We start from the raw sequence: 23,366 nt of genomic DNA on the forward strand, positions 1-23,366 counted from the left end.
GGTAGCTGAGTAAATGTACTCTATTTTTCACCCTTGCTGTGCTCTTTTTATTGGGGGTACTTTCTTTCCCACACTCACACACATAAGGTTAAAATAAGAATAAAAAAAAAAAGCTCTCTGATTTACGTCTTAAACGTCTTTCTAAATGCATTATGTACATTAAAAACACATTAGCCCAGGGCTAATAAAATTACAAATTAGATGAGCATGTGGACACACATTCCATTCCATTGAAGTAGCGGCAAGAAAATGGTTTTGTCCCGCTTAGGCGCACTCTGATTGGCTAGGGTAGCTGTCAGTCACCAGGCTCTGCTCTCCGATTGGCTGCTTTCCCTCTCCGCTAGCCAGGAACGCGCCTCTCTCTCTCTCTCTCTCTCTCTCTCTCTCTCTCTCTCTTCTCTCTCTCTCTCTCTCTGTGTAGCTGTAACGGTAGTCGGTCACTGTTATTGATGGTTTTTTCCTCGACATTTCCATGGTAACTGTCCTGTCTAACATCTGATCAGCAGCGAGGAGCCGAGCAGTGTGTCAGAATGGAGCTGGAGGAAAAAAAACCGGACCCTAAATACGGTAAGAACAGGTTTATGTCACTGCTTTCTTCACGATCTTTTATTTTTCTCTAAACGGGCGAAGAAATGGAAACAATGACTGCAAGGGATGGATGGGTGTGGACCTCAGTGGGTCTTATGCAGATCTGAAGTCATTCTCATCCTCCACAGCCGGGTTCTTTAACAGAACATCGGCATTAAATTAGAATCTTTCATTAGTATTTCATAATGCACAGTGAATGAAAGCAACACGATGTGGGGTAAAATGTGTGGTTGTATTTGACTGGTTTGCCCTATTTTACCAGCCTGTAGCTTCCAATGAAACCCAAACTAGGCTACACACCTAGTTGTTTATTGTTGGTATATGTCTTAATGTAGGCCTACTGATAAAATAGGCATATAAAGAAAAGTAGATTGTCATCCATTCAAACAAATGTAAGGCTTGCCTTGATGGGCTTATATTAAATTAACTTCATACACATTCTGTACTGCAGAAACACACACACAAACAGGCCAGATTTATTGTGTTTTCCTCTGGGCTCAAAAACCAGTTGGTGTTTTGTAGATTGGCATATGGTCATTTCATCCACAGATGCACACGCAGATACTCACACAAAGGTACAAACACATGCTCTTCACATGAATTGCTTTTGTTCGCACTATTTTTTTTTTTTTTTACAAGCACATATTATGGAAAATTCTCATATATAGCCTACCAGCCAAAGACATGACTCATTGCCTATTATTATGTGTGTCACACATGCAGTTTCTCAACTTAGCAGCCCACCGCAGCCTGGCGTGCTCATCTTGTGTCTGGGCTTGGTTTTTGTTCGAATGGACTGTTGAGTCAGGAAGTTTTCCTAACCAGTGTTATTCTTGCTTGAATACCCCTCGTCAGTGTTGTTATATGAGACGACGGCCAATAGCTCAGAAGCAAACCGCAGCCTTCACACTGTCATTGAATTAGGAAGACGACACTAATGCTGTCTCATTGTTAAGTTATAAATAATTCAGGAGTTAATAGAAGTAACAATTCCTTCTTTGACAATGTAAGAAGCTCCCAACAACAGCCCACGCCCAAAAAGTCCACATCCTCTCCAGTCAATCCATGGAGCTCCCACTGTGGAGCATTTCCTTGTTGCTTTCCTTTTTACCATGTCAACAGCTCTTTCTCTTACCTCTCCTCCCCCAGTAAAGGCTAAAAGGTCAAAAAACACAGGCCTTTTAAAACTGTTATAAAGCTTTATACAATGTAGACACACAAAACACATTCCAGCTCACCGGTATTCCTTAACAGCAGTTTTTTTTATCAGCATAGTTTGACCTGTGAGTAGTCCCTGTTTGCCTGCTACTGCTACCGCATGTTCCCACTGTCTGTTACGGTGAGCATGCAGGCAGGCAGGCAGGCAGGCAGGCAGGCTACAGCCTGCACGGCCTGGATCTGTGTTCAGCCTTGCCTGCTCTTCCCACTCAGCAGACACAGTCAAGAGGCTTCCAGTCAATATTAAGCTGGCAAACACTTGGATGGATTACCACACACACACACTGAATGTACACATACACACATGCATGTGTGCACACGCAGAGACGCACTAATGCTAAATGTTTCACAATGATCGTTTGTCATTGGACTGTTAGTTGGTTTGGGAAAATCAGACAAACTGTCGCTGTTTGATCCGAGCAGTTTTCTGTAGAGAGAGAGAGAGAGAGAGAGAGAGACAGTGATCAGAGCCAGTGGTTGTCAGCTTTTAAGTATTTAGCTCTACAAAAAGATACTTTAATGTGTTTCCTCAAAGACGTCATTGGTAGCTGTCAAAATGGGATTTTTTGAAGCAGTAGCAGCAGATAGACACAGCAGTAGAACGGTAGTAGCTACATGTACACTAGGTTCACCATCTTTATCTACGGGCTCTAAATATGAAAGATAAAAATGTCATGAATGAAAGCGAAGGAGATCAAATGTCTCACAATGTCTCTGTGCATACAGTGCGCGTGCGCACACACATACACCACTCACACACACAAGCACAGTGGCCACTAACCCATTAAGGTAGCCAGAAAGGGTTCATCTGATAACCCCTCTGGGCCCATTAGTGAATCACGTCAGTCATGACATCATCGCATCCTTTTAACACACACACACACACACACACACACACACACACACACACACACACACACACACACACACACACACACACACACACACACACACACATGCATACATCATATCAACTGAAGCAGAGTCAAATTTGTTTCAATTTAATTTTTAAAAATGTTTCATGATTGTACTAAACATCGTTAAGATCAGTACGGTTTGGTTAAGATTTGGCAGACGTCTGGAACTCCATATGGACCTGAATGCAGACAGACCGTCTGGCAGGCCCTGTGGGTTCCCACCGTCAGGGCCCCTGGAGTATGTAATTAACTACTTGAGGAACCCAGGCTGCCGAAATGAGAGAGAAAAACATCTGCAACATGTACACCTTTTAAAAGATATCCCTTCTTAAGGTTGCTATATCTACTCAGTCTGACCTCACTAAACCACCACTATCCCATTAATATTTTGCCAATTACCTAAACAAACAAGACTATTGAAAAGACACTTGGCAGCATTTACACATCAAATGTGCTGGAATGCTTTTCAGCACAATCACAGATTGTTTTTTTTGTTACAAAGCAGGCAAAGAGCCGCCTGTTCCTCTCTAATGGAGCTGTGTCCCTCACATTAGCAGATGGTCCAGCAAATGAAAGGCTGATGGAAAAATCACTTTCAATGTTTATCCTCTTCAGTAAAGAGAAACATACACATGAAGTGATGGCAGGGAGGAGGAGTAAGAACAAACAGCAACTGCAAACCCTTTAAACTTGTATATAGATACTATGCATACAATCAGTAATAATCCTTTTTCTAACTGCAGCCAGGAGACTAAACACCTCAGCAATCCATGTTTGGCCAGAATCATTTTGGTTAACAGTAATTTCTCAATAATTGAAATCTAAAACTGAATTACAGTTTTCCCTGATTTAAAAAAACTAATTCATATCACAAATCCTCACTTTAAAGTGCTCATATTATGCTAATTTTCAGGTTCATAATTGTATTTTGAGGTTGTACCAGAATAGGTTTACATGGTTTAATTTAAAAAAACAACAACATATTTTTGTTGTACTGCACATTGCTGCAGCTCCTCTTTTCACCCTGTGTGTTGAGCTCTCTGTTTTAGCTACAGAGCGAGGCATCACACTTCTGTACCATCTTTGTTGGGAGTCGCACATGCGCAGTACCTAGGTAAGGACTACTAGCTAGAAGCTAGCGCTGCTAGCGGTTAGCAACCTCATTCTCAATGGCAAAACACTGCTACAACACACACGAGTTCACCCCTAATCTGCAAAAGAAATTGTATAGAACTACTTACATGTCCCTCGTCTGCAGGTATTCCACGCAAAGTTGGAAGTGCGCCCTCGTTTAGAAGAAGTCTCCCGGCTAATCCTGCCTCGTACCTCGACCGAAGTTGGAGAAACAGCTAGCTGATGTGGTATTAGCTAAAGTAGCTAGCACACAGCAAATATTTCGGCCGATGGCGTAGACGGCCGTGCAGATTTTGACCAGCTGACCCGGAGACTGAAGGCAGGCTACATTCGGAAACTCACTAAAATCTCACTCAAAACAGCATGGATGGTTATTTTTTCCAAGTTTGTATGCGTGTGGAAGCACCAGAGACACAAAATAACACCCCAAATCCCAGAATTTTCTTTTTTTTTCGTAATATGGGCACTTTAAAAAAAAGAAAACAATTGAAAACAAAAAAACTAAATAGGCTACAGTACAGCTTTTAAATAAAAAACTACAATTTAGAGCCCAGTGCTGATATCATGTATCATTTTAGCTTATCAAAATACACGTAGGCCAATAAGTAACAAAAAATTGCAGTATAGAAACACCGAAGCTACATTTGAGATGTGAGAACGGTGTCCATTACATAGTTTGTACATCTGAGAGGACTGATGAGGTTATTGTTCAAATGCAAAAATGCCCCGCTCGCTCTGTACATGTTTTGATCATCATTCTTTAATTAAACCAAATAGTCAGGATCCATATCAAAATATTTAATTGTGTTATGTCTGCATGCTAAAACATGAATATATTTCAGACTTTCAAAAATATATTGTTTGACATTTTGGATTCACATTCTTGCCAAAAGTTAGATGAGAAGATTGATACCACTCTTAGACATGAGTGGGTTTGATCTTCTCCTCCGACTCTGCTATTACTATTACTATAACTGTCTCAATGCTAGTGTATGAGGCCAGTTGTGAGCATTGTATTTCATGCTGTGGCATGCAGTCAGTCTGCCGCATGGCAGTGGAAGTGGGCAAATCAATCTCTGATGTACCGCCTCCCATGTGTCAAACGCGCACAGTGCATCATAACCAAATCATTCATTTCAAGAAATCTTTGTCCATTGTTTAGGAAGTTAGTTATGTAACTCTGTAGCTCTTGGCTTGGGAACCGGAGGGCGGCCGGATCAGGTCCAGCTCGGACCGTGTCACAGAGTGGGGACTAGACCTTGAGCAAGGAATTGACACCCCCCCCCCCAACTAGTTGGAGTGTTGACTTTGTGGCATTCGCATTTCTCCGATGCATTAATTAAGTGAAGAGAAATTTTTAAGTACTTCTTCTCAAAGTTTGAATATGAAAGAGCTTAGAGGGGGATGTGGTCACAATGCTGCAACAAGATGGAAAATATAGCTTAAAGTAAACCGGAAGCTGAGAAAACAGAAGCCATAGATCTTACTGGATTAGGGTTAAAGAGAAAACTGTTCAGTAGTGTGGTGTTGTTGTTTTTTCCCCCCCCAAAGCTCATGCTGCGTCGTGAGAGTGATATTTTTCGGGCATGTGTGACAACTGAGGTGAGAGTGTAGCTGCAGTTGCAAACTGTAAAACAGATGCAACAAAGAAACAGTGAACGTTTATCACGCTGATTCAATGGATTGACTTGATGCCTAAAACAACTGTTATGGTGCCAGCGTGAAATACTGTTTTGACTTCAGATCATGTCCCTGTAGTCGGATGTGTAAAACACACGCATTTTAGCCTTTACTCCATTTTGGCAACAGCAGGTTCACAGGCGCCACAAGACTTTGTCGCTTCGCTTTCTCTCAGTTCCCCCATCGACAACTGTTTTTCCTGTGATTCCCCCGACGATCCCTGAGCCAAGAGAGGGACCACAGAGAGAACGAGGGAAGAGTAGGTGAAGGCAGTGCTCTGAATACACTGAAAGAAGGAAGTGAAGAGGTTGGAGGACCTCATACAGGAAGGAGACATTAAGAAACAACTGCCATACACAGCAGCACACTGAGAGACATCTTTTTAAACCGCCCATGACAGAAACGGAGACAGAAATAACGACGGAATGACAAAATACGAAAGACAAGGTACTGTAGCGGCCTGCCCTGGCTTGATTTAGGATGATGAAGGTTCTTTAGTTGCTGAATGTGTTACTGATATTATTCGAGCTTGTCAGATAGACTGCTGCATTAATGGCTCATGAAAAGATCACTAATTCAAATGGTTAACGGACTGCTTTAAGTCAAATATGACCCCAAATACAAAGTCCGGTGACGCCTTTGTGGTAGTGCCAGTTGCGTCTCTGTAATGTTTGGAGCAGAGTGTGTGTGTGAGTACATTAGGAGTGTGTGATGATGACATACTGTATGTAAGCACTAGGCAGTGACTACAAGTAGCTGGGTACAGTAATGTGACAGGATGTAGCTCAGAGTCTGGTTATCTTAACAAGATGTCAATGTTTACTGAATTTCTTCACCGAGCTGATTTTCTGTGTGAAACATACGGCCTTTCAAGGTGTGATTTAGAAGACTGAAAATTAGCGATGAGCACATTATTAGACTTTGAAAATGACTCACAGCGTTAGCTCACAATGACCTCACCGTATAGGCAGAGTGGGCTTGGCTGATGTTTCTTCTCTTGCCGCGTCTGAGGTGTTTCCATGGCGGCTGGTGATGTCCATGGGGAGCTCACTGTCGCCGGGGAGCCATTTTGTGGGTTGCCGGGCATGGCATTCAGGCAGAAGAATCCTTTTGTTCTGGAGAACGTCCTGTCTTTGTCAATACATGGACTTACACTTAAATATATATTGTACTCTTGTGAATCTGCCGTACGCAGAGTGCTCTTTGAGTGCACACATACATTGAATGTATTAATATACCCAACTGTAGTTACTTATGAAGTATTATTAATTTAGTGTAATTGGAAATAATGCTGTTCATCTGTACTAAATCAAAAAATTATTTGTTAGTGTGTGTAATCTGTGTCAGTAAACCATGCGCTGACACTGACTAATAGCTCAGTTTCAAAATGTCAGTGGTACATAAATAGCCATATAATCACCATGACAAAAGCTATTGAACAATGTTACTTTTGAGATAGAGAGGGCGGTGTGTTTCCAACTTTCACCTCGGAAAATCCGACTTTCGAGTACAAATGGAACGCGCTATAAGTCTAATCAGATCGAAGTTGAAAGTTATAGTAGTAGGAGACATTAACACACCTGTCGTCCCTTTCTTTCCCCAGGGGAGTCCAGGAAGTTTGACCCAAACTTCAGAGGGCCGATTCACAACAGGTGAGACATCGGTTACAATCAATGATCATAATTCTTTTCTTTTAGGATTACATAACACAAATAATAACAATACTCTCCTCTCCTGTGCCCTCTCCTCTCCTCTCCTCTCCTCTCCTCTCCTCTCCTCTCCTCTCCTCTCCTCTCCTCTCTCCTCTCCTCTCCTCTCTCTCCTCTCCTCTCCTCTCCTCCTGTTTCCTCTACTGTTTCCTATACTCCTCTCCTCTCCTGTTTCCTCTCCTTTCCTCCTCTCTTCCTCCCCTCTCCTGTTTTCTCTCCTTTCCTCTTCGGGTTCCTCTCCTATCCTCAGGGGCTGCACAGATGTCCTCTGCTGTATTCTCTTCATCGTGGCCTTGTTCGGGTACTTTGCTGTCGGCATCGTCGGTAAGATGATCCTATCCTACATTACAGTTTTTCTGAATTGCTAAAGCTCCTAACCCCATCCTCTGAACCAAATGCTCAGTGGCCTAAACCCATTTGTCGAATCAATCACTCTTCTTGCAAATCTCTAAATACATTCTCACTCGCTAAAACACATTTCACACTGGGATGCACTTGTGTTGCATAATGGTTAACACGGGCAGCAAAAGTTAAACACAACTACAACACAGTTGTCATGGTTTACACACAACGATTCAAAACTGTACACACACATTTCTACTGAGGCGATCAAACCAATAGTAGAGAATATGGTTACACTTTACTTTAACTTTTCTACATAAGACTGACATGACACTGTCATGAACGTGTCATAAAACATTATAAACAAGTCATAAACGTTTATGACATAACTCTTTTTTAGTAGGTGTCATTCGGTTTTGTCATGACACTTTATGGTTATGTTATGGTTAGGGTTTGGGTCAGGGTTCATGTGTCATGACTGTGTCATGACAGTGTCATGTTAGTGTCATGTATTCATGACAGTGTCATGTCACTCTTATGTAGAAAACTTAAAGTAAAGTGTTACCGAGAATATAATCCAGTTCAGAGCAGTGACAGACTGGCCATCGGGAATTTGGGCAAATGCCAGAAGGGCTGCACCCCTATGGACCCATATGGGCCACTACTGATAATATGTATTTGGTTAAAAAAGTTATTTTATGCATGCAGCCACAGATATTAAAGATTGTACTGCGGCGAGGTGTGTGGAAAGATTTACTCGGAAGGCAGAGTTACTACAGGTTTTTTTCCAGTTGCTAACACACTAAAATGACATGCACATATAGCACAATTATTTAAATGGACACACAGAGAGCAAAACCTCTTCTTAAGTCTCCAAAAGTCTAAACACATTTTCTGCTTTACACACATTTTGCAAATCAAAATGGCACTTTTTGAACACGGTTCTCTGCATAAGACACAACAATCTGACATAAAGTCACATGTTTGCCATTTCAAAACACTAATTGGCCGATACATGCGCCACCTGGCCAAACACCTCAATGGTTCATTGTTACCACTTCAATCAGGAAGTAAGTGCTAAGATTCCTCTTTTCTTTCTATATATTTTCTTTTTCAGTTTACTGTTTTTTGTGAGCATATTTTTGTTCAGTCCAATGTAAATATATCTGCTGTGCATATTTTGCACTGACTAGTTTTGTGAAAAAAAAAAAGTTTCAACAGCATGTGTGTGTATCTTTACATTGCATTTCTGTGCATGTGAACAATCTGAAGAATCTTCTACAATTTGAACTATTTTAGTATTATGGAAAAGCATACTAAAGATGGGAGTGCTTTTCATTATGCCCAACAGTGTGTAGTTGGTTAGACAAAAAATCTGGTAATATGAATGAAGTGTGTGCCATTTTTGGTGCAAAAGTTTGATTTTGATAATGCTATATAGTTTTGGTTGCAGTGCTTCATGTTGCAGGATATATGAGGTATTTTGCAGTTTGGGTGTGTGGTTTTGTGAATTGGGTTAAGTATTTTGATAAAACCAGCCTAGTTTGCAAAATAGTGTTTTAGCAATTGGAAAAAAACTGTAATTTCCAAGCTAGGTTATTGACAAAAATAGGGCCGGTGTGTTGCAAATGCCAGGGCCGTTTTTTGATCCCAGTCCGTCACTGGTTCAGAGTGCACAGGAGGTCACAGGAGCATTGAATGTTGATGTCTGATTTTGCAGTTTCACATTTTGTGTACTGTCATCTGCTTTTCCTTTCGTTTTCTTTGTTCTTTGGCCTTTTTCAGTTGGGACTACTGTATTGGCTTACAAATGCCTACAGTAATATACAGATATTCAATATTGTATTACTTGAACTACTTGCAGTGTACAAGATATTCACTGTACAAGTTGTGATATACCTTTTGTTGTGTGTGTGTGTTTACTGTATGAAATAAAAAAAAGGAATAGAATTCTGTAACTAGAAGCCCTGGACACTGTTCTTGAATGTTTTAGCTAATGTCTAATGAATGCTCTGTAGTGTTTAGTTATTGACTGGCTCTTCGTATGATCTGAAAGCATTGTTTGATTTTGCCAGCAGAGTCAGGTGTTTAGTGAATAGTTTTGAGAAAATGGGTGAGGGTTTCAAAATAATGTGTCTTAGCAATCGAGAAAAACTGTACTACAATATGTACTGTTTAATTGCTTGAACACTTGAGCACTATTGTGTATGTTATGTAAGACCATCACAATTAATTAATGTTGCACAGGTCTCCTATATCTACCTTGCCTTCATCAGTGTGGTGTATAAGGCTGTTCTGAGACTCCTTAGAAACCTCAGTCCACCACACATATTTGAGACGTAATGCTTTGTCTGCTTCCCCAGAATGCAACTGTCTATCCGTACGTACTGGAGTTTTACTCACCAAATATTGCCAGCAAAGCGATAAATCGTACACATGTGAAATTGCAAAATTTGCTCAATAACATTTAATTTATTTGAGTCAGTATTAATAGGAAGATCTGGTGATGCGCAAGAGCAGTATGTGCGACTTTCCATTTTGTTTTATATTTATTGTCATTTGATCTAATGTCCTCTTTTGTTCTGAATGATTTGAATTCTTCTCCGTGCAGCCTGGTCCCAGGGTGACCCCAGGAAAGTGATCTATCCCACCGACAGCAGGGGGCAGTTCTGCGGACAAGCTGGAACACCTCTGGAGTGAGTAACCTGACAATAGGAATATGATGTTACAGTATACAGTATAAGTGACCTTGGAAACCTCTCACATGCAGACTATCTTGTGTATTGTTTATGTAATCATAAGTATTACTGTAATCTGTTACCCCTAATTTAGGACTTAAAGACATTTATTTATGATACAGGCCAAATAATAGTTCTGTTATACTGTTCTCACTGAACAGGAAGAAGCCTCTTCTGTTCTACTTTAACATCCTGAAATGTGCCAGCCCTCTGGTGCTGCTGGAGTTCCAGTGTCCCACCACACAGGTCAGAAACCATATCTTATCTTTTATGTGCATTGCAACATTTTTCTCCTCTCTAACAATCACTGATTGATTGTTGTTATTTGTGTCTAGTTATGTGTGGAAAAGTGTCCTGACAGGCATCTGACGTTAATGAAAGCCAAGTTAGGCAGCAATGAAGACCGTGAATACTACCAACAATACTGTAAGGATGGCGTGAACCTGTCCAAATTGGTAAGCATTCAAATCATTGTAATTATTTGCATGTTATACGTGCTTAAAGTGATACTGTGACATGCATTACAGCACAAAAATGTAGTGAATTGAACTGCGTTTTTACATGATTCAGAGTCCTCCTGAGATCCTGAAGGATGGCCTGTGTCCTGCCATTCTGATGCCCAGTAAAGCCTGTAAGTGAGAAGAAGCTCGTTCTAAACTTACTTCACCTTCGCCCACAATCACAGCTGTGTCTGTAGATCTGTTGTTTCTGTGTGAAACTGAAACAAATAGGACCATATACCGTACATAAATAGATCATCTCCTTCCTCCATAGTCACGCGTCGGTGCCTTCCTGCCTTGGGAACGTTGAAAGGTGGGGTGGTGGTGGTGGGCAATGAGACCACTTTCAATGATGGAGAGGGCTCCAGTATCAATGCCACAGACGTGCTGGAGGCATCCAAGTGAGTACTTTTCACTGTATGGCGGCACACATTTTGACATTGTCGAAAGATTCATTGAATAATCAGAACAAGTGTTTATAGATTAAAGGTCCTCTAAGCGATGTCACGCGTTTTTTAGGCTACAACATGTTTTGTCACATACACCAATCATCTCCTCACTATCCGCGAGCTGCCGGTCCCCTAAAACACACTGTAAAAAAACGCGGTGGGGGGGGGGTTAGTGCGCTGAAGCACAGAAGGGAGGGGATGGGATGAGGAGGAGGGAGGAGCGAGCTAGTCTTCGTTTTGTTTGAAAATACTTTGAACGTCAACAAGAAGTAACGTCACCCAACATCGCTTAGAGCACCTTTAATCCGTAAAAATGAAAATAATCCCTACTTTTAAGCCCAAGAGAAAATGCTGTTAGGTGGGTATATGAACCAGTTCAGGGTCGACACTCTCGACACACGTGTTGCTATGCTGTGTCAGCTGACAGCTAGCACGTCACATCCACGCCACATCTAACTGCAGTGATTTCATTGGCTACTTAACAGTCTTAATGCGCTTATTTACTCCATACGCTGATGTGTGTTTGCTACAGTGTTCGCTGCTATCTGTATGCACCCGGGAGGATATTTATGTCAGTGTTTTTTTATTAGCGTTATTCCCACTGGGGCTGGTTGCAATGTTCCCTGCATGTTATTTATCAAGATGATGATTATGGAGAGGGTACAACCACACCGCCAAGTCAAATTGATTGTCATAGTTGTCATCTTAATTTGCAGTCTGACACAACTAGACTAATACATTTATAACATAATAATAACTTGTTTCTTTGAGGAGAATCACTTCAGAATGACAGTAAATTTGAAATTTCAATTTCATTTCAAATTAAAAGTCTAAATTTTGCAGTTGTCTCATTTCTTTTACCAAGTAACTAGTTTTGTAGAGCAACATTAAACAGTATTTCTTTCTGACAAACGTATGTTAAATATTGCAGCTGGTAAAAATGTTTTTTGATTTCTTAGTTTGTCAGTCCTCGACTATGAAGCCCTAAAATGTAGTAAAAGGCGTAGTGGCTAACTTGTTAGCGTTAGCTTGCCGGCTAAAATGTAATTAAGAAAGTAACCACAATTGTGGTTTGTTTTTAATTCATTTCCTCTTTTTTTTTTTTTACAGGAAATCAAATGTAGTTGTTGAAGCTCGCCAGGTGGCCATGAGAATCTTTGAGGACTACACTCAGTCTTGGCACTGGATATTGCTGTAAGTCTGTCAACTTTCCAGTGTTTACAGTAACACAACAGTGTTGTGTAGAACATCAGGAGTAAAATCCAAGACAAAATGCTAGTAAAAAAAACACCAATCTTTTACATTTACTCATTAAAGGTCCCATGGTATGAAAATTTCACTTGAGTTTTTTTTTAACATTAATATGCGTTCCCCCAGCCTGCATATCGTCCCCCAGTGGCTAGAAATGGTGATAGGTGTAAACCGAGCCCTGGGTATCCTGCTCTGCCTTTGAGAAAATGAAAGCTCAGATGGGCCGAACTGGAATCTTCCCTTTATTTGGCCCGCCCATGAGAAAGAGAGAGACATCATGGCCTACAAACAAGCGAAGCATGGCAGTTGGTCAAGGCCACACCCCCACCCTCCTCCTTGCCCCCCCCCTCTATCCTCCTCAATGGCATTTAATGCTACAGACACAGAAATGACACATACTAAGGAAAGCTCATTGTGGGACTAGTGGCTGTAATTCTGCACCAAGGCTGAATTTCGGGAAAGTATAGTAATACAGTATTAGGGGACCACTAAAGCCTATATAAAAGCATCCAAAAAGCAGCATGTCATAGGACCTTTAACTGTTTTTTCCAGCCAGTAAACAGATTCAGTCAGCTGAGCTAACACACACAGTTATCATGCCTTTTAAATGTTTTCACTTGGTAAATGAAAGCATCTGAGTGTTCAAGACCGACTTTTGCTGATTGATCATTTTGAAACCAGAAAATATGCATGATCACAACTGTCAACGTCATTCGATGTGTCCCTCTGCAGTGGTCTGGTGATCGCCATGCTCGTCAGCTTGCTTTTCATCGTCTTGCTGCGATTCCTTGCTGGCATCATGGTCTGGGTCATGATTGTTCTGGTTATTCTAGTCATCGGATATGGTAAGTCTTTAGCCTCTGGAGATGATACATGACCTGCTTTTATCAAAATGAAAAGCTTCTAAATATTTGAACAATTTCTTTAGGGATTTTCCACTGTTACATGGAGTTTGCGAGTCTGAAGGGAGAGCCGGGCTCTGACATCACCATCCGTGACCTGGGCCTGCAGACGGACTTCTCTGTCTACCTGCAGATCAGACAGACCTGGCTGGCTTTCAGTATGCACTAACAAACACACTTTAATTTTTTTTTTAAATACTGTACATTTCTGCAGTGTTCAATCTATACCGTGGCCTTTGGGGGAGCCCACTTTTCGTGCACTTGCGACTTACAATGACTTACAAAGATACATAACAGCTACAAGTGTATGCACTATGGATTTACCCTATTATACTTTATCGACAGGAATTGATAGGTCACACAGCAAACTGCCACCCACAAATAGTCTGTAAACGCATGAAGCATCAGGCTGTCTTTGAGATTTCACATGAACAACGGTTAAAGTTACTCAGGCTACCGAAGAATACCATAATTCCTCCGTTCCATTAGGCCTAAGCGATGCATCCCAAGCTTCCATCCTTAACCGTTTTGCCAGCAGCGTGTTAGCATTTGAACAAAGTGCTGTGTGACCACAGTGTGTGCAGACTGTATTTACAGTATTACCCAAGGCCTTTTGGAGGAACAACACTTAGGTTTTAGTTTGTGATCTCCCTGCAGGGGAAACGGTCTCTAACACGTTCCGTTTAAGCTTCAACTTTACTGTGTATTGGGAGTTGCACCTGGAATTGCCTATAGCCTGAAAATAAACAAGAACACCAAAGGATGCAGCCAATGGCCAAGTGTGACTTAGCTCAAGATGCAAAGGTGTTATACTGCCAGCTATTCCATCAATCAATAGATAATCTCTCTCAAGGGTTAAAGACGACAAAAGGGTTAACAAACAGCCATGTATATGGGCTCTTCCGGTCTCTCCACTGCTGGATGTTAATTTAACAGGGGAGAGGAGCAAGAGGGGTTATGATCGTGACCGGCCTCTGACGAGCTGTTACCACCTCCATCTTCAGCCAGAGAGGACATTATTTCTTCAGCTTCTTCTTGCGTCGTCACCCCCGGTGGGAGGTGTGCTAACAGGGCTTGCAGCAGGTGAATTAGTCGTGCTATTAACGTCATCGCTACACAATTCCTTAGTAAAACCAAAATCAATTAAACTGCCTTGTTTTCTTTTTGCCATGGCTATATGATGCCTACTGCAGAATAGATTTCAAGGACATTGCGCGCCGATTAATGGCCTCCAACATTTATATTTTTGTACTAAACATGAGTTGAATTTGCACCACAGCGCCGCCACGCCTTGATGCTCATGACGAGAATAGCATGTAGTTATCTTTATTGAAGTGAATTAGGTTTGAATCGCCATACACATAATAATCCACGATGGTCACATTACACAAAACTGAAATTGCACGTCAAAATGACACACTGTTAATATTTTTATAGACCCCCCCCCCCCAAAATGTTTTCACAAATCACGTTTTCAGGGGAACCCATTTCTTATTAAGGGGAGCCTTGCTCCCCTGTAGTTCGCACCCTGCATCTCTGTATGAAGTGTTAATGAATCCTGTGAATCTAATGCCTTCACTGTTTTGCAGTGATCATCTTGGCTATTGTGGAGGTCATCATCATCCTGCTCCTCATCTTCCTCAGGAAGAGAATCATGATTGCCATCGCCCTCATCAAAGAGGCCAGCAGGTCAGTCTGAGTTGGGCGTGTCTGGTTTTGTGCAGTGTCTTTTCCATTCCCGATTTCTCTGCTGAGGTAGACAAGAGACCAGACCTGCAGTGCTCACATATTTTAGAGCTGTACTAATCAATCATTTTATAATGAAAGGGGTTGCCCATAGTGACAGACGGACAGAGAATTACCACCCAACTCTGCATTTCCTTTCAGCTCTACAGTGTTTTTAGCTTCTTTCAGCTCGTTGTTTTGGTTTTTGTTCACTCTATCAGCTCTCATCAACCTCCTTGTGAATGCAGCAGACAGCTTTCTGTTTTCAGCCCTAACCTTTGATAAACCCACTATAGTCTATCTGTTAAGTACCAAAATGCGTTGTGGAGCATGTAGCAGCTAAAGTAAAGAGGCAAAATTTGCCCTTAGTACTTTGCGGAGACCAAACAGAGTTAAAATGATTGTTAATATTTGACTCCATGTTTGCTGAATGTGTAAACAGGCAACGTTTAGCTAATACCTTCATCATAATAACATCATAAATGAGTAATATGTCAATGTTATATTTACTGCTTGCTGCCTCCAAACTAGAGAATAGATACCCGAACCCGGGTCGGGTTCGGACAGATATTTAGAAATGATGTTCGGGTTCGGGTCGGGCTCGGTAACATCAGCGCGATAAGGCACTGAGCATTTTAAATTTAAAAAAGCTTATTATATAGGTGTGCGCCTGTGTTAACATGCGCTTGTTGCCCCGTGTGCACTGATTCGCTCATCTGTTGACATTTCCGAATGTCAACAGATGTATGAGAAGATTAGTATGAGAAAAAAATTAGATTTTAACTGTGTCGGGCTCGGGCCGGGCTCAGACAGAAAAATGCGGCCCGATCCGGACTCTACTCCAAACGGTGAAAAAAAAAAATTAATGCTACTCTTATTTAATTGCATTTGTTTTTGTGACAGTTAAAAAGAGATCTAACACTTGAACAGGACTGTAAGAGAGTGCTATGCTGCGTCTCTTTGTTTGGGAATCTTTCCTCCTTTTGGAGGGTGTTACATCTAAACTTGTTCCCATAACGTTTCCATTGTTTTCTTTTTCAGAGCTGTCGGGCACGTGATGTCATCGCTGTTCTACCCACTGCTGACCTTTGCCCTCCTGGCGGTGGTGATCGCTTACTGGGCCATCACTGCTGTGTATCCTTTTAATTTGTTCCAGTGATGATCAAAACATAAATGTGTCGCTTTGTATTGTGTTGTTTCCAACTCTACACTGCACCATTTCTATATTCTATTCTATATTTTTGCATTGAAAAAGAAAGAAAGAAAGAAAGAAAGAAAGAAAGAAAGAAAGAAAGAAAGAAAGAAGAAAACCTCTAGAATTTTATTTTCTATACAAAGGCATTAAATGTGCTAAGGCATAACCAAAAAAAGAAAAAAGAAATAGATAATAAATGACGAAAATGAATGAACTGGACAACCTGTCAGTTTGAATGATCATCTAAATGAATCCATCAGTTAAACATTCAATCCATCACATTTACTACTTCTCAAGGCTGTAGCCTTTGTTTTCCTTGTTTGTTACATATTTCCATGGACTTATAAATAGATGCAGATGTGTCATGACTGTGGCCTTTTCAGAAATATCCACCCTTTGTTGGCGTAATCTCCTTGACCACTCTGACCAGTTTCTTGTCCACCTCTAATGAGCAGGTGTACAAAGTGTTCAACAACTCTGAGTGTGAGTACTCACGAGAGACCTGCGACCCCAAGGTACGCTTTTAATGTCACTGACTGAAGATGTGAGTGGGGTTCAGCCAAAAAGCCAAATCAATATTCTGCTAATATTTGACACATTTTAGGAAGAAACTCTTTGCCTGGACAGCATCACAGGTTACTGTGTGAAAACTCACTCCAGTAATCCTGTGGTCTGCCTCTTCTCTTTTTCTCCAGACATTCAACACCTCCAACGCTTCAGCTCAGTGTCCTGATGCAGAGTGCCTGTTTGCCTTCTACGGTGGGGAGACCTATTACCACAAATACCTCATCCTGTTCCAGTTCTACAACGTCTTCCTCTTCTTCTGGTGCGCCAACTTTGTGACGGCTCTGGGCCAGGTCACTCTGTCGGGAGCCTTCGCCTCGTATTACTGGGCCTTCAAAAAGCCGGATGATATTCCCTCCTACCCCATCTTCTCCTCACTGGGACGAGCCCTCCGGTAAGCCACATTTATATTTGTGTGTGCAGTATCTCACTGTGTGTTTGTGGATCAACTCCTCATTTTTTTTAAATAAATAACATTCAGTCAGGAACACTCTCGTCATAGATATAACCATTTATTGCAACAAATGGAAATACAGTTATGCTTGGCGCTGATGGCTCCGCTCTTAATAATGCTCTCTGGATCAACAAAGCAACATGCTAAGCTGAAACAAGCAATGGAGAAACTCCCCCTGTATACAAGAGTGGGCCCTAAGCCTTGGTGTAGCAGGGATCAGTGAGGAGGAGGGAGACATATTTAAATGGGCCGCCTTGATGTGAGAATGGATGTGATTGGTTTGTGACTGATAGAAATGATAATTCAATTAGTGGGTGTATGACTAACGTGTCCTGCATGAACTAACGCAATGCTTAATAAAAAAAAAAAAAACATCTAAATTTCACCAATTTATTTACTTACTATCACCTGCCAACTACTGCATAAAAATGACATGACTTCCATTTTCCTTTATGCTCTGATGAAGGCCACTAGGCCGAAACATTAGCGTATTTGTTTGAATAAATGGGTGAAATAGAGATAGAGTCTACTTTGTCTTGAAGATCTGTGTGTGTGTGTGTGTGTTACCTTTTTACCATTGGGTATTCAATGGAGTGTTGACTGTAAACAAGAAGAGATGTACAATGTTGGCTCCTGTTTCCTCCTCCTGTCCAGATACCACACAGGCTCCCTGGCTTTTGGCTCTCTGATCCTGTCTATTGTCCAGACCATCAGGGTCCTTCTGGAGTACCTGGATCACAAGTTGAAAGGTCAGAAGATTTAATTCAGAACAAGATGAATGACTTCTACTATGACTAATAAATTACTTGACAGTGTAACTTCATCATTATCATATATTTATTAGTGAATGTGTGTTATGTGCATTTAGGATATTGTTGTAGAACTGGTTAGTCTTGAATCCTGGGTTTGGATAGATTCATGTATAATGCCAAAGGTCAGAATAAAGCAAGTTATCTAATCAATCATAAATTAATTGGAACATTCTTGCTTTCAGGTGCTCAGAACAAGTTCGCTAAATTCTTGCTAAGCTGCATGAAGTGCTGCTTCTGGTGCCTGGAGAAATGCATCAAGTTCATCAACAGGAATGCCTACATCATGGTGAGTACAGCTACAGCTGCATGAGAGATGTTGATTCTGCTCAGGTCTTAAAAATGGCAAATTGTTGTTTTTTCCCTCCAGATTGCCATCTATGGGAAAAGTTTCTGCCCCTCAGCTCGAGATGCCTTTTTCCTTCTCATGAGGAACATTATCAGGTGGGATTTCATTATATTAATACCAGCATTAGTCTCCAACATTTATTCAATGTTTAAACTACTCTTAGTCCGGTTTAATGTGATATACTCTCATATCCTCCGCTGTGCCCGTTCAACACAGGGTGGCTGTTTTAGATAAAGTGACTGACTTCCTGCTGTTTCTTGGGAAGCTCCTCATTGTTGGAATCGTTGGTAGGAGGCTTTTTTATTTTTAGACCAAACATTGTTTTTTCTACACTATAGAGAGATCTGTCTAATTCACTTTTTTTTCTGTACAGGCATCTTCTCTTTCTTCTTCTTCTCTGGAAGAATCAGAGCGATAGAGGATGCTGCTCCATCTCTGAACTACTACTGGGTGCCAATACTGGTGAGAGACATATGTATTTGTATGATTTGATGCTTTACGCTTGCTTGTGGGTTTTTGATGCCACAGCAGAGTTCTTGATGTATGTGATTTTCTTCACCCAGACGGTGGTAGTGGGATCCTACCTCATCGCCCATGGCTTCTTCAGCGTGTACGCCATGTGTGTGGACACACTGTTCCTCTGCTTCTGTGAGTAACTTTGCATTCAGCCAGATCGCCTCTCTTCTTGCTGTTTTCAAGCGCTCATACAACTGTCTGAAGCTGAAATGCTGGTTTCTTCTTCCTGCCATGTTTCTGACTCCTCTTCTCTTTGTCTCATTTCTCCCATTAATTTTGCTTTACTTTATTTTCACTCATTCCCTTTATTTCATGTTTCCATTTTCCCCTGATTTCCCATTAACCCAAACAAAAACTCAAAACGCGCATCCCCACACACGCAAAAGGTGAGGACTTGGAGAGAAATGACGGCTCGTCTGAAAGGCCTTACTATATGTCCCCCGAGTTGCACGAGATCCTCTCCAAAACCAAGAGCCTGGAGGAAGATAGTGTCGAGCAGGGCGATTCTGCGGATGCCGCGAAGCGAGCGGACGAGGTGACACTGGAGGAGGAGACCCCTCTCCAGCAGCACCAAGATGGAGAGATCCAACTGAAACATCAGACGGTGCTCAAGCAGGAAAACGAGGAGGAGCAGCCTCTGCAGGCCACGGTGACGGATGCCGAAGAGCCAAAAGAGGAGAAAAACGAAGAACAAAAAGTCTGTCCGGATGAGGAGGCTGAAAAGAAAGAAGAAGCAGAGGTGAAAGGAGAGGCGGAACAGCAGGTGTTCAAACCGGAGGAAAAGACAGAGGAGGCTGAGAAAGAGAAGACTGATGAGAAGAAAGAGGAAAAAGAGGAATCTTTGGAAGAAAATCCTCCCTCTGCACCACAGAAGTAGATGTTAAAAAGTGAGATTTGGTAAACCTCATAAGGAATGAAAGAACTGTATCTACAACTGTGTGACATGCGCCTGTTAAATGTACGGCAAGCTAAAATTTCAGATGGCCTTGCTATGTGAGTGATGTGACGTCCAGCTGGAGAGGGTTGTGGTCCACACGTGAAGTTCAAAGCAGGTCAAAAGCCCAGTGCATCTCTGTAGCTTGACAAAAAAATGCTCTCTTGTGTTGGTTGTAGAACAGTGTTGGTTTTTATATTGTGAAGATCTGTAGAAAATTGTGAGTGCTGAACCTGTGCCTGATTACTGTCACTAATATTTGTTGTCTGAACCCTGTTAATGAATGCACTACAGAACCACTAAGTACCGTGTTTACAGTCACAACACACCCATCTCAATGAATGGTGAATGTCTTTCACTGTTTACAATAATACCAGCTGACGGCCAAAATGTTACAGACACATTTGATATACTCCTATGGAACTTGTATACAGTAGTGAACGTCTGTTATGGATTTTTTTGGCTTCAGTCTTGTAGACATCCAAGATGGTGTCCCGTGTATTGTATTGCCACCTACTTGCCTTGGTATTTCGGACTGGCGTAAGTGCTGTGATTGTGTCTCCATGACGCAGCCATCGTGACCTCTCTGCGGCCCCCCGTTGTTTACTGATCCACCTGCCTTGCTCTGTCCCTATCCTCTGTCTCTCTAAGTGCTGCATGGTGTTGACATGGCCTTCTGAATGCTCACAACTAACATCTTAATTCTCTGGATGCTTTTGTACCATTTTCTTCTTGTTGGTCACAGTGAAAGATGTAAGTTGATTTCCCAATGAAATTGCTGATGACATTCCATATTTATTGGATGTAAATCTTGATTAAAGGTGATTGTATTTAATCGTGGTAGTTCTGTTGTGTGGGTAAACATGTGAGTTTGAAGGTGGTTTGGCGTACTGGAAGCAGGTGAGTTTTCATGTCCAACAAAGTCAGCCAGGACTTTGATTTTGTCTTAAAGGGGCACTCCAACAATTTGACATGTTAAAGCCTCTTGACTTGTCAAGGGAGTACCACTCAGCCTGTAAAACAGATAATGGTTTCTGTAGCTTTGGAGTAGGCTTTTCTTAAATCTGTGGAAATGAAAGGACAGGAAAAAAACAAACATATTGAGATGCATTATGGGAAGTGTAGTATTCTGTTTTATTTTACTTGAGCCATGTTAGGGACTTAAATCAGGATATTCCTCTGCTGTATTGATTTAGAACAGTGGTTCCTGTCGGTACACGATCCGTTCTGCCTGCGCGACCCGTTCTGCACATGCGCAAAATGTTTGTGCATGCGCTGTTGTACGAAGATTTACGACACCACACGATCTGTTCCACGCTTCCGGTCGACAGCCAAGCTAATGTTAGTTTAGCCAACAGCTAATTCGGCTAACCGCTAGCTAAGACAGCATGTAATAACTTTAAAAGACCCTCAAATTAAAACTTGAAAATAAACGTTTACATATATAACAGCTGTTACGTCAGTTCTACTTTACTTGTGCTCATTTAAAATACAATCACTCAATATTTGTCTTTATTGTTATTACTGTAAAGTCTTAATTTAGCTGTAGCCTGCTTTTCCCATTGAAATTATAGTTTTTTGCTTACACCTAGTGGTTCATCCTGTTAAAGTGATGTACAGGTGTACTCCACGACCCGGGGGGGACATCACTATTGGTTGTGGTTACCGGGACAACCGAGCACACTTCTGACCACACCCAAGGGACTTGACATGTTCAACCAGAGATGGGAGCCAAACACTGCTTTACAGCCTGGTGTCTCTTTCGGGTCTCCCTACATTATTGAAGTGCAATATTAAATTGTTGTTGTACTCCTTTAATTCCTAATCAGATGAAAGGCAAAACAGACTATACGCAGAGAATGCATGAATGCAAGAACGGTTAAATGACCCTTGAGGGTTAGCATGCTGTTGGAAAAATGTTGTTCCTCACCTGCTTCTGTCCATGTCACAGTGGAGGATCTGGAGCGCAACGATGGATCAGCAGAGAGGCCCTATTTCATGTCGCAGAACCTGCTCAGCCTCCTAAACAAGTCCAATGAGCAGGCCAAATCTTTAGATTAAGTCATCTGTGTGTGTGTGTGTGTGTGTGTGTGTGTGTGTGTGTGTGTGTGTGTGTGTGTGTGTGTGTGTGTGTGTGTGTGTGTGTGTGTGTGTGTGTGTGTTTAAGTGGAAATCTGAATAAAAGGAGAAATTGCAGTGCCATTTCCTGTGATACATTATGTATGTATCAGTATATTTGTGTCTTGCTGCCAAATGAGATTCATGTATGTTCTCTGTATGATATTATTGATCCTTTGGTATTTTGTTACAAAGCCTTAAGCTCATTGACTCCCTGTATTTGCCCAAGCGTGATTGTATATTGGAAGGAATATGGAAGCTTGACTTATAAATGATAACTAGTTAATTTAAGCAACAGTTTGCTTTAAATACTTATGTTTTTTGTTTTTCATTGTAAATGTTGGTCTTTTTGTGACTTTGTGTGTATTTTGTCATGCAGGTTTTTTTTTTGTGGAATCTTCAAAGGGTCCAGTTTCTTTCAAATTCGATCTCCATTTTATGGCAGATGTTGATATATAAATAAAGCTGTGCTTTTTCAGTTTATCTAAGCATATTGCACTGTTGAAAATTAGCTCACCAAAGCAAAGTTGCTAAACTGCAGGCGATTAAAAGCTTAGTATGACACTCCAAGCTTTAAGAGATTACAGATGAACCAAGTGCTTTAACTTGAATTTGCAGTCTTGATTTTTTTTTAACAGCTTGTGTTATTTTTTGTTCATACTTTGAACATAAAATATATCCATGCTTAATGTGCACATTTTGAGTTTGTAAAAGACAACCTCTCATTTTGTTGTAAACTAATAAAAGTCTGTGTTCCCATATCAGTGTTTAAAGGACAAAAAAAACAGAAAGACCACTGCTTCTTAGTTTTATTTGGATACAAAAACATGTAGATTAATCTTTGTTTTTATCAGTGTTGTCCATCTAAGTTTGATACAAATCGTATACACAAAAGTAAGTTATTTTTTTAAGAATAGGCAATTTGAAATATAAGCGCATTAAATATTTATATTACATATTTTATAATATGTACAATGTACAGACTTTGAATGATATCCTGTACAGTCATGTAAGAAATATAGTTTCAAGGATGAAATGCTTAAAGTAGTCATACAAAGTTCACAAATTGTATAGGCTGTATGCGTCTTATATCCTTATGTCCTTATGTGAGCCTTTATTTATTACTGTTTTACAGGAGCATCATACTGGTAGGATAAGGCTATTTAATGACATGTCTAAAATAAATAAACTGTGTTAAGTGGTTGAATTAAATATTTAGTAACTAAGAAGGGGACGTGTCCCTAAGTGACTAATGTATTGTATTTATCATTTAT

At 41.0% G+C, this 23,366-nt stretch overlaps 1 protein-coding gene across 3 annotated transcripts; it reads left to right on the forward strand.

Moving 5' to 3' along the window:
- Positions 1–396: 396 nt before the first annotated feature.
- slc44a2 (solute carrier family 44 member 2) lies at positions 397–22,886 on the forward strand. 3 transcript variants are annotated; one of them, XM_039807570.1, is made up of 22 exons: positions 397–567; positions 7,141–7,189; positions 7,497–7,570; positions 10,200–10,284; positions 10,488–10,572; positions 10,662–10,781; positions 10,897–10,957; positions 11,101–11,227; positions 12,386–12,469; positions 13,259–13,371; positions 13,455–13,586; positions 15,018–15,117; positions 16,195–16,287; positions 16,779–16,863; positions 17,044–17,306; positions 18,021–18,115; positions 18,361–18,464; positions 18,546–18,619; positions 18,741–18,811; positions 18,898–18,986; positions 19,088–19,172; positions 21,926–22,886. In XM_039807570.1, exons 1-22 carry the CDS (start codon positions 531–533, stop codon positions 22,033–22,035), a joined length of 2,136 nt encoding a protein of 711 aa, XP_039663504.1. In that variant the 5' UTR covers positions 397–530; the 3' UTR covers positions 22,036–22,886. The 3 variants fall into 3 exon arrangements, with proteins under 3 accessions (XP_039663504.1, XP_039663488.1, XP_039663497.1); XM_039807554.1 differs by lacking the exon at positions 21,926–22,886 and adding an exon at positions 19,427–20,809; XM_039807563.1 differs by lacking the exons at positions 397–567; positions 21,926–22,886 and adding exons at positions 5,653–5,984; positions 19,427–20,809.
- Positions 22,887–23,366: the final 480 nt, after the last annotated feature.

This window comes from Perca fluviatilis, chromosome 1 (assembly GCF_010015445.1).
Source record: "Perca fluviatilis chromosome 1, GENO_Pfluv_1.0, whole genome shotgun sequence".
NCBI classification, from domain to species: Eukaryota; Metazoa; Chordata; class Actinopteri; order Perciformes; family Percidae; genus Perca; species Perca fluviatilis.